At 40.7% G+C, this 12222-nt stretch overlaps 1 protein-coding gene across 1 annotated transcript in view; it reads left to right on the forward strand.

Moving 5' to 3' along the window:
• The window catches only part of trappc9 (trafficking protein particle complex subunit 9), a 242273-nt gene that overhangs the window by 163164 nt on the left and 66887 nt on the right, over positions 1-12222 (forward strand). The window contains exon 21 of the mRNA XM_087835023.1: positions 3219-3372. Within this exon, the coding sequence (XP_087691149.1) occupies positions 3219-3372 (154 nt within the window). The remainder of the gene's footprint in view (positions 1-3218; positions 3373-12222) is intronic.

The raw sequence follows: 12222 nt of genomic DNA on the forward strand, positions 1-12222 counted from the left end.
CTAAAACAGGCAAGAAGTCTAACACTACCAAATTTTCACATCACAGAGTTATTATAGCTCAAATGTAACCAAACATCTGCATATTACAACATCTAGCAGATGAGGAACATCATCCACAAAAATGCAGTCATGTCTCTATCAGCACTTGACAGAAACACATGTTTGTAGCTGCTGATTGAACTTCTTTTAGCTGTACTTGCTCAATGGATGATGGCAAGCAAGTGGGACTCCCTCTCACACGTCATTCCATTTGTTTGTAATTAATAGACCTTAGAGACAAGTAACAAGCTTGTTATTCTTTTTCATATTTTCTGTCATATACGGTTATAATTTTGGCTTCATTTTAAACAAGGACACATTTTTAGGCTGATGTGTGGAGAAGTAACTCCTCTGAGCCAGAATCTCTGGCGTTAAACTGCTCTAATCAACCAAAATGTCTCTGCATGACGTCATTGAGTATTCCATGACCTGTTGGCATGTGGTTGCTGGTTGTCACTGGATGAAATTGGTTGCAGAAATGTGCCTTCCATACAAACTACAGGTGACTGTGGCAAGCTGCTTGTGACTAAAACAACTGCGATGAGGTTTTTGGTGCAGCAGTGAATGGTTACCGGGGAGCCGCTGATTGGGGTCTTGGCTCACATGACTGTCAATAACCACTCATTATCAGTCAGGCAATGTTCATTTTTCCCTAGCGACCACTGGTTGCCAGGCAGTCACCAACCAGTCTCTAGGTTTGTGTGAATGAGGCAAACAGGGTCTGGCTGTGAGCACATAAGCCCCCACTCATGTGTGATTCAAACCATATGTCTTTGTGGGCTATCTAAGGTCCTTTATGCTAAGGTTAGCATAAAGGAAGGAAGTGAGGTAAAATAGTTTTCCTAAGACAGTGAATTTGACAAAGTATAATATACTTGTTGAATGAAGCATAATGTAAAGAAGAATTATTTTGAACTTAATCGTACAATGCTACTAAAAATGAACTGGAAAAGCATTAAAAACTTCCTTTTAAAATTGTTATCTATCTACATGGTTTTCTGAGGACGAATCATAAGTTAGAGAAAATGCAACACTGTGTTAGTATCGGTGTGCTAGGACACATGTGATTCACTCTGAATTCTACAGAAATGTATGCAGGCAGAGAAAGAATGGATCCAATGGATCTAGTCCTGAATAATGTAGAGGTAATTACAAGTGGTCTTGTGGGTCATTTTTTTCCACACATGCAGGAAAGGTCTGTCTAGTTTGTTCCAAGTACAGTCTGAATCCTGGATGTGACATTTGAGGTAACCTCGGGCAAAGATGAGCCTGACTTTTGTTAATAAATAACTTAGAAACACCCACAGTATAGACGAGGAAACTTGCACCTGAGGGTGTTTGCTCAGACTAGATAAATAATTCAGCACTGGCCAAACCACACAAAGGCAGGTTGCATTGGCTGCCATCATGCTGAGGTGTATGCAAGGTTTTCTGCTGAGATCTGTTGCGGGATAATGAGAAAATGTGTCCTGTAAGTTGATGAAGTATATAGTTAATATTGGATAATCATAATTTTAAATGTTTGAATGTAGTTACAGCTAGTTACAGTATGAACTATATCTAAGAAAAAGTAACATTGACTCTGAACACATCAATTTTTTAGTTACTCCATGGACTTGAATTGAAGTCTCCTCCGCTCAGTTACAGTCACTGCTCTTCTTCTTTCTCTTCCTGTCTTCTTCTTCCAGCTGTTCCCTCTAGGGGGCACAACACCGAATCATCTGCCGTCATCCTCCTTCACTACATGCATGTGTATATGAATGTTAGATAAAATGCACCTATGCGTATGAATGGGTGAATGTTGCATAGGGCACTTCAGCTACAGTAGAAAAGAGCAACATAAGAACCAGTCCATTCCATCCATTTACCGTACCAGTCCTTGCATATTTCTCTCCCACTCCTGACTTAAGTCCTTTACACACCAGACACATAAAATACATGCATATATTTTTTGTGTTAAATATATTTTTCAACTCACCCATTCTTAATGGAGCTGCTCACACTGGTATACTGCTGTGTTTGGCAAGAATTGCACTTGTAGTTCAAGTACTACTCTATACAGTAGTATACAATGACATACAAATAGTAAAATAGTACAATTTTACCTCCGTACAGCTAGATGTTGCTACAAGTTGGCTCCCTGAAATGATTTCATGGCCTCCTCAGATCTGGTCCCACATCTGCTAACAGCTCAAACTGCCCCACTGACATCCTGAAATATATATTAAAGCAACCATGATACAGCTTCATCTCCTGGGTCAAACTATGAAATTCTCCCTGGTCCTGAATTCTCGTGAGAGTTGGATTAATGCAGAATCCCTGTTGCTTCCTTTTCTTGTTTAGAAACATCATATCCAGCTCATCATTGCTTAATTCTGGCATTGTTATTTTCACAGTGCGTTTTTAGAATTTGCTACAAAAACACAACACGTTCAGTGTGCGTATGTTTGGATCTGGAAATTCTGATTTTGCTGTCACTTTTCGTAAAACTTGTGTAATGGCCACCTGCTTTACCGCAGTTCTTCTCTTTCCACCTCTCATGGAAATATGGTCTCTGTTTTTAGTCCCGGTCAGTAATCTTGCTGAAGGCTTTCCAGGGAGCCTTTAGAACAACCTGATAATAACTGAGTACAATAGTCCATCTTAGAAGTGATAACTGTATGAATTAGCTTTTCAGCATCATTCTGAGACAGGATATTTCTAATTTTAGTGATATTGTGCAAATGAATAAAGGTAGTCCTGCATATTTGTTTAACGTGCACACAGAAAGACGAATACTGGTCAGAATGACTCCAAGACTTCTCATACTGTTACTATACTCTGCTAACACTGAGGTCTCTCAATAGTTTTGTTGTATACAAATATATGTATATAAAAATGCAATAATAAATTCTCTCAAGAACCTGCTAAATATTGATGTTTTATATTTTTGGTGTTTTATGTTTAACTTTTAATATTTGGTCATTTCCAAAGCTTAACAGTAGCTCAAATATCAGCTGTGAGCAATTTGAACTCAATAAAAATTCATGTCATTCATGCTTTTCTAACTTAGTTTCAAAGTTTTAAATGACAGTTATGTAAGGGTTATTTCCAGAGTCATAAACCTTTTCCTTTTGGTGGGTGAAAAATTACATAAGTACGAGTGTACATCTAAGTGCTTCTCCCATTTCCTGTTGCAGGATGGCCATCCAGGTGGACAAGTTTGACTTTGAGAGTCTGCCACAGCCGGACCAAGAAAGTGTTCGCTTCAGTAACCCCAAACAGCTGGAGGAGGAGCGACAGCACGCCCAAGGCTGTCAGATCAACAGCAAGCTGGGCATCTGTTGGAGCATTATATCCTTTCAGTGGTTACATGTACTATAAAAGCATCTTTAGGGGAATTGGCCTAAAGTGAACTACAAAGACCATAGATGTAGTTGGTAAATAAGCTCTACCAGTTGCAGCTAATAATCCCCTACAGTCGTGGCCATAATCACGGTCAAACAGATTTCATCAGCATTCCTTTAACTGTTGTTGTTTGTTGATATCAGTTTGATTAGTGTTAGAGCACATCTGGACCCTTCATCTGGAGGCCTTCTGGCCAGTAGGCAACATTTTTTGCCCGCATTAGCAGATGGGGACGCTTATGGCAGAGCGCTTGCTACTCTGACACTGTGAAGTGATATATTAGTAAGTGGGAATATAAATGTGAAATTAAATTTGTGAATTGTGAAATGAGACACTTTGCCAGAGCTCTTAGTCTGCGGTCCATTAAAGATAGTGACATTGTATTAGCATACCTACTCTGCGAGATTTAATTAGAAAAGTTTCCATTTGTAGTTTTTCAAAATGTGTGAGTATAGCATGTGGATAAAATACAAGCGGGAATGGTTGGCAGTGATCTGATTGTGCCTAACATTGTTTCATGAAACCACCATCCAGAGTGCTTATCCAGCTGTTAAGTGATGACGGCCTGTTTACAGCGTCCTGCCATGCGATTGCGTTCGTCCCTAACCATCGTGAACCCTCAAGTTAACGTCATTGAGCAGAAAAAAGTTGGCGTTCACCAGCTTCACTGTGTTTATATTATGCTAAACACAGCTCTGTAGCTAGCACGTCATTATATTCCTGCTAGTCAAACTTCAGTAACCCTAAAAACATCACTGCTGTTTAGTTTTCTGTCTTCATTTATGTTGGAAGTCACAGCAGAACTGTATGTTTTAATTTTTCAATAATCCCTCAGTCAGAACATGAACTGTCATAGATGGAAACTAGCGAGCTAACTCCCTGCTAACTTCTAACTCTGTTAAAAATCATAAATTCTGTTTTCATGGATAACTGGATGTTAAAATTAAATGTTACACCTAGTAGAGCAGCAACTGATCATTTTATTACCTATGAAAGAATTTAGACAGTTTGTAACTGTCAGTGATGCTGCAGTGTTCGTTTGACTTTGGGACCTGAAGCGGAGTTTGGACCTGGAAACGGTTAATGACGTCAGACTTAAAGACCAGATAGAAGTGTGTTAGGAGGGGTTAACGTTTTGGCTCATGTGTTTCGTATCTGTTGTTGTTCTCCATGTTGAAGATGTTTTTGATTTAGCAGATATAGACTATCCCCAAGTCAGGGGTTCTATATTAAATTCTCTATGTGGAAAAATTGAGTTTTAGGGAAAGGTAGAAAACCTTTTTGAGCTGTTTGCCAACAGACAGCTGTTTGGACAACTGCTCATCTTTTGCTACCTTGGTACTTGATTTCCTGATTCTTAGATGTTCTGCTCAAAGAGGATCCAAATGCAGATGTTTTTTGGGAAGACTGTTCTAATAAAAGAAAATTTTAGTCCAGAACTTAGTAGTGAGACTATACATATTAGAAACATGGAAAACTGGGGTGGTGAAAGAAGCATAAAAAAATAACTAAAGCTGCTCAGGTAGCTTAACAGTGTTGAGGAGCGCACACAAACTAAATAAACAAGGAGGAATGGGTGAAATGAGTTAGGGCTGGTTAGAAAAGCACAAAAGTGGGAACCCAAAGCAAATAAACCAAAGGCAGTGAAGGAAAATCATATTTTCAAAATACAGCATAAAGCAGTACAATGAATAAGGCTTAAGAACTTTGCAAACAAAAGCTGACGCGATTACACCTTATACTATATGTATTTTAATTAACCTGCATTAGTCCACATAATGTCTGTGAAGGTTCTCAGTCATCCAGGTCATCGTAGTCAAAGGAGCTTGCAAAGAAAAGCGTCTGGACTTCTTTAAGTTACTTGAAGACGTTTCACCTCTCATCCGAGAGGCTTCTTCAGTTCTAAGGTCAAATGGTGGGGAGTCCCAGATATAACCCTAGTGGGAGTTTCCCCCCACAGAGGGACAAAAGGACCCCCTGATGATCCTCTAATCGCCTGAGCCAAGGTGTGGAACTGGGTGTTGGTCCCAATCAGCCAGAGTTTCAGGTGAGTTCATTGTGAAACCTGGCCCCACCTTATCATGTGAATTCCTGAGGTCAGATGGCCCAGGATGTGAGTGGGCGTTAAGGCGTCTGGGGAGGGAACTCAAAACTGGATTATAGATGGCAGAGAGTTGGTGTCATAAACCACCGCCTCTGTTCAAAGATGGTCGCTCACAGTGGACATAGATGGCTTCTTTCACTCCTCTTTCAAACCATCTGTCCTCTCTGTCCAAAATGTGAACATTGGCATCCTCGAAAGAGTGTCCTTTATCCTTTAGATGCAGATGGACAGCTGAATCTTGTCCTGTGGAGGTGGCTCTTCTGTGTTGTGCCATGCGCTTGTGAAGTGGCTGTTTGGTCTCTCCAATGTAGAGGTCTGGGCATTCCTCGCTGCACTGTACAGCATACACCACATTGTTAAGTCTGTGTTTTGGCGTTTTGACAAAACGCCAAAACACAGAAAGAAAGAAGCCATCTATGTCCACTGTGAGCGACCATCTTTGAACAGAGGCGGTGGTTTACGACACCAACTCTCTGCCATCTATAATCCAGTTTTGAGATCCCTTCCCAGACGCCTTAACGCCCACTCACATCCTGGGCCATCTGACCTCAGGAATTCACATGATAAGGTGGGGCCAGGTTTCACAATGAACTCACCTGAAACTCTGGCTGATTGGGACCCACACCCAGTTTCACACCTTGGCTCAGGCGATTAGAGGATCATCAGGGGGTCCTTTTGTCCCTCTGTGGGGGGACACTCCCACCAGGTTTATATCTGGGACTCCCCACCATTTGACCTTAGAACTGAAGAAGCCTCTCGGATGAGAGGTGAAACGTCTTCAAGTAACTTAAAGAAGTCCAGACGCTTTTCTTTGCAAGCTCCTTTGATTAGTCCACATAACACTTTCCACATCCAGACTTGAGTGTCTGGTATGTTGTGCTACATTGAGACAAGTGAAAACAATAGCTAGAGCCCCAAAATTACTTTTACTGTCTGCAAAGAACTTAAAATTTTTGCTTCAAAGACACAGGTCTGTGCAATTTAACTTTGATGAGGTTTCAGAAATTGCAAATCTGTTGCAATCTACATGCACAGAAATTTCTGTAAACTATTTAAATTCAGAATCCAGCCAGGACTTCAATTCCGTTCAATGCAGTTTTATTAATATAGCACAAAATTATAACAATGGCCACAAAGCAAAGCCCCTACAGTGTCCTTTGCTTACAGCTAAGACATCTTCAGTTCTTTTCTGCTGCCACGATAGGGAAGCAGAGCTTGAGAGAAGTATATAGTCAGTCAGTCTGGATTTATCTTTAGTGCCTTATATCAGCTCATCACTCAGTAGTTGGCAGTACTATGCACGTATCTAAGAGCTACTGATTGTTAGTGAGCATGGTAACCAGTTAATGGGGAATCCAGTCTGGGAGCTGAAAATGCTGTTTTCTATGTGTGTATGTATTTTGTTTTGTTTTTTCATGAGGGCGTAAACACTTCTATCACCATATGCATTGGTTTATCTCCCAGCACTTTGGCGGCTTGTAGGCAGGAATGAAGGAAGAAAGCGACGTATGAATATATTCCCAACAGCATTCCCTTTACTGCAACAAAAAACAAACCCTGAAGCAGACTGTTTGAACATATGTTACTACTGTTGTTTCTTTTTTTGTTTTTAAGTGTGAATAGCATGTATCATGTATGATATATTAGTCAGGATGGTGTCAACAGGAGATTGACCTATAAGAACAAGCCAAAGAAAAGGATTTAGAGGCTTTGCAGTATTGATCTAATTGGAAATGAGCTACACCCCGGGCTGTAGAAATTAAAAATGTGACATTTTACCCTTTCAACCTTCATTATGGGTGGCTTGTGTTTGAAAATGGCTCTTTAGGGTACAGTAGAACTGGTATAGAGTCTGTTACTAATTCAGTGCAAGCGACTCAACTGGCTGTGCGACAGATGCCACATTATATCATCAAGTCAAACCTTGATGCTATGATTTTCTGCACACTGAAACACATCCTTGTTGATAATGACTCAGCTGCTAAACTTGTCAGAATAGCACAATGTAAGTTCTGCTTCAGGGTAGATTTTCCTTTTTACAATATGAAAAATAGAGAACTATAAAATCTGATTACACTGCATGTCACACTTAGACACAATTATTTGGCCTTGAGCAACTAACAGTCACTTTAATTTGTAATTTATGAGCTTGTTGATGGTGTTTGGTACTGATTCATAAAGAGTGATTCTGCCACACGCAGTACAGATGCCATGAAAAGTGGAAGAGGTAAAAAGCAAATGCTATGTGTGTGTCTTCCCCCTGAGGAGGTCATAGCCAAGTCCATGAGTCATCTCTCAATGCACAGTGTGGACGTTCCCCTCTCAATAGCGAGCTTAAAAAGCTCTGGATATGTACTCATTAGTTATGATTATATCAATAATTACTATCAATTAATATCAATATACAATCTGACTAAAATGCATGTATAAAAATAAAAAAGTACCTACATATAAGGTATGCAAAAAAGTTCAGAGGTTCATAAAAGTCAAAAATCACTCCCTGAAAGTCTCCCTCTGACATTTGCACTGTGCACTTTGATGTTTTGCTGTGGACTCCAACTTTTGTAACATCTGCTTAAAACTGACCTCAAATTGTGTGAAGGATCAAAAATGACTTGCCAACTAAATCTAAGCAGTTTTCAGTTGAAGGGCCCATAGTTTCCAATCAGGAATGCAGAGCAGGAGCATGCTCGTCATTTTATTCGGCATTCACCAGGGTCTGCTCCGTAAACGGAGTGAGAATGTCAATGTGGATTTTTGTCCCGAGTCACCTTAGTTATAACATTCAGTAGAAATCACATGAATTATGTTGTGTCCCAGCATTGTGCTGTATCAGAGGGTAGGAGCAAAGTGCAAGAGGGTTTTTTTTTTCTTCTTCTGTAAAATGATTTATTAATAGCAAAATAGCTAAAAATGGTCCAGAGGTGCATGCATGCATGCATCAGATAAGCCTTAAAAATTAATTATTGACCTGTTCTCTGAACTTTTGATTAAACTTGATGTACGCATACAGTTATTTGAAAAAGTACAATTTCACATGTTCTGTATTTTTGGTCGCTATTATATCTTAAATTCTTAAAATATTTGTTAACTCAACATAGTTCAAAGTTCAAAACTTGGTTAAAAAGAATGCCAATATTCATGTTGACTTGAAATATACATCTTTTACCAGAGCAATTTAGGACTAGTTTTAAATTGTGATAAATCACCTTCACTGCACAGCTGAACTGCTTAGGCAGGCTGTTTGTATAATTCATCAGTCAAAGCTCAGCTCTGAAGGTCTTCCGGAATGTCTGGGCTTATCCAATAAGAAGCTTCTTAAAAGCAGAACAATACAGATTCACAAATTAAAAGCTGAAAAGTCACTCTTTCAGCTCAAAGTAGGATCAACCAATTTTCCAAGCAACACTCTGGATTCCTTTTTATTTCAACTGCATAATAGAAATGTGAAATTGTTTAGAACTATCCAAATTAATCTGGGTAATAAATAGAAAAGTACCAAACCGTGAATGGCTGTTGACAATAAGTATAGACAGCTGACACGCATATTAATCATTCGCACAAGCGCCGGTTTTCTCTGAAATGGCTTGTTGAATGTGATGTTTAGTGCCCACAAATATACTGAATATAAAATAGCAAAGGTGAATTTGGAAGCCACTCCAGATACGAGTTCTGAAATACGCTGCTCAGAAGAATTCAAGGAACACAGATCTCTACGGCGGGGCAAAGAAATTCTAAAAATCTATGCTGATATGGTCTGGGTAATGTTTTAGGAATGAAAGGATGCCACACCATTAATGGAAATGAAAATTATCAATCTCCAGAGGGTTTGATTCAGAGATACCCTGAGTGCTCCAAATGAGATGACAGAAGGTGTCCCTGGGGATATCCTCCCAGATATAGACCAGGGCATCACTGAGCTCCTGGATAGTCTGAGACACAACCTGACAGCACTGGATGGACCAAAGAAAATGCCCGAGATGGGATGGTATTAATTCCTTCATCCACTTAGAAGTGCCTGCAAACTCTTGCACATGAGGCCAGCATTGATGATCACCAGGACCAACCCAGGACCCACTGCATTAGCATACGGTCTGACAGTTGGTTCAAGGATTTCATGGCAGTCGGGCTGCTGTTGCCTGTGGTGGTCTCTGTGTCCCTCCATGGATATGCTTCCCCAGACCACCACTGACCTACCACTAAAGCAGTCTTGCTGAACGATGTTACAGGCTGTATAACGGTCTCCACAGCTTCTCCAGACCCTTTCAAACCCATCACATGTGCTCAGGGTGAAGCTGCTCTTAGCTGTGAAAAGCACAGCACAAATGCCAATCAGGCTCCACAGTGCCGGGCAGTGAGTTTGGTCTGAGACATTCACACCAGTGGTCTCCTGGAAGTCATTTTGTAGGGTTCTGGCAGTTCCTCTTGGCACAAAGGAGCAGATGCCGGTCGTCCCAATGGGTTAAGGACTTTCCACAATCCTCTCCAGTTCTCCTAGACTAACTGCCTGTCTCCTTGATCTCCTTTAGTCTCTTCAAACTGTGCTGCGAGACACAGCAAACCTTCTGGTAATGGCGCATATTGGTGTTCCATCCCTGAGGAGTTGGACTGTGCACCTGTGCAACCTCTATAATGTCCAAGCATCACCTCATGCAACCAGTAGTGACACTGACCGTAGTCAAATAGAAAAGTTAGTGAACAAACAGTCAGAAAAGATGTCGGTGGCTTCCTACTCTTAAGTCATTCCTCTTTGGGGATCATCTCATTGTTGCCCCCCAGTGCACCTGTTTTTAATTTCATTAACACCAAAGAAGCTGAAACTGATTAACAACCCCCTCTGCGACTCAACTGACCAGATCAATATAATATGAGTTAATTTAATACCGGCTTATTTCACAGTTGGTCGTATGACTAGAATAGAATAGAATTCAACTTTATTGTCATTGCACATGTCACAAGTACAAGGCAATGAAAGGCAGTTTGCATCCATCCAGAAAGTGCTTTAGCAATAATATAGATATGTTACAACAATGGGTCTATTATAGGTATGTTACAATGTACACTGTATGAAGGTATGTTACGAATATGCTATAACTATAAGTATGTACAGGCTGTAGTGAGTGTACAAGCTATGTACAGGCTATGAACAGGATATAGATATGAAAACTATACGGAAATATGAACTATACAAGTTATAAACAGTTGTAGAACATACTGTGTATGTTCAGTCCATGAGTTTAATGTGGGTCAGATGTCAGGAGGCAGAGTTCAGGAGCCTGACAGCTGTAGGGAAGAAGTTGTTCCAGCACCTGGTGGTCTTAGTCCGGAGGCTCCTGTAGCGTCCCTGGGTGACTGGGGTCTTTGATGATTTTCCCAGCCCTTTTCAGACACCGCTTCCTGTAGATGTCATTTATGGCAGGAAGTGGTGCTCCGACGATGCGCTATGCGTTTTTCACGACCCTCTGCAACGCCTTCTGGGCCGAGGCAGAGCAGCTCCCTTACCAGACTGTTATACAGTTGGTCAGGATGCTCTCGATGGTGCAGCGGTAGAAGTTCACCAGGATGTCTGAGGACAGGTGGTTCTTCCTCAGAGTCCTCAGGAAGAGAAGAGGCACTGGTGAGCCTTCTTGACCAACTTGGAGCAGTTGGTTGTCCAGATGAGATCCTCGTGTATGTGGATTCCCACATACACATATACACTTATTCTGTTCACTTCACCCAGTATCCACTTAAAATCTGTATTCAGAACATGACATCTTTCCTGCAAGTTGGATGAGTGTAGTGAAAGTTTATGCTCTCTTTACAATAGAGTGCTGTTACAGAGACTACTCTTTGTGCATTAATCATGCCCATATTATATAATATATCTATTTCAAAGCTTATGTGAGGGTCCACTGAGAATTTCCAACAAAAGTCAAGCATGGCTCAGGATACTGATTATACTACTGTATCATCCCTGTTGTACACCTGAAAACAGACCATATCTGCTAGCAGCTCGTGTTACCCAACAATTCCAGCAAAGCCTTGAAATAGAAATTCTACATGGTTTTGAGTGATCAAAGCTGCAACACTGACACTTTACCGTTATTCTCTGGAATACGGATGATGTGACGTGATTCATCGTGACTCAGACAATTCAACAGAAAGGTAGCCGCACCTTTCCACACAGTATGCTTTGTCCATAGATGCCTTCACTCTCTCTTTCTCTTTCCCTCTTCATGCATTCTGCACTTTCTCTCAAAGGTTAATAGACACAGGTTTGGTGCTCTAGGCGCTGCTCGTCTCACCCATTATTCCAAATGTCAGCTGTGTAAATGATCAGCGGCGTCCTTGTCATCACATATTATCTGGGTAATTGCCCTCTGACAACCGTATTTGTTTTGATGCAGTATTCATACATTGATAGCCTTCCCTGCGATCAGTTTAATGCCATCGTTATAAAAACATGCTCCCCGTTCACCTTTGACTTCTAGATGAATGCAAAACATAAACATAACATGATGGATCTGTCTTCAGTGCTGTTACCAGCAAATAATGTCTGTTTTTTTGACAGCTTTGGTAGTTATTCGAGGATGTTTGTGTAATATCAGCCGCGTGCATCCATCCACACATTTAGTGTATCTACAGAAGCAGCTGTATTGGCTCTTTAATAATATAGTGGGGAAGTTTAAGCAGTTTTGGTCAATGAGCAA

Source organism: Neolamprologus brichardi, chromosome 22 (genome assembly GCF_056152115.1).
Source record: "Neolamprologus brichardi isolate AB-2024 chromosome 22, ASM5615211v1, whole genome shotgun sequence".
In the NCBI taxonomy this organism is placed as follows: domain Eukaryota; kingdom Metazoa; phylum Chordata; class Actinopteri; order Cichliformes; family Cichlidae; genus Neolamprologus; species Neolamprologus brichardi.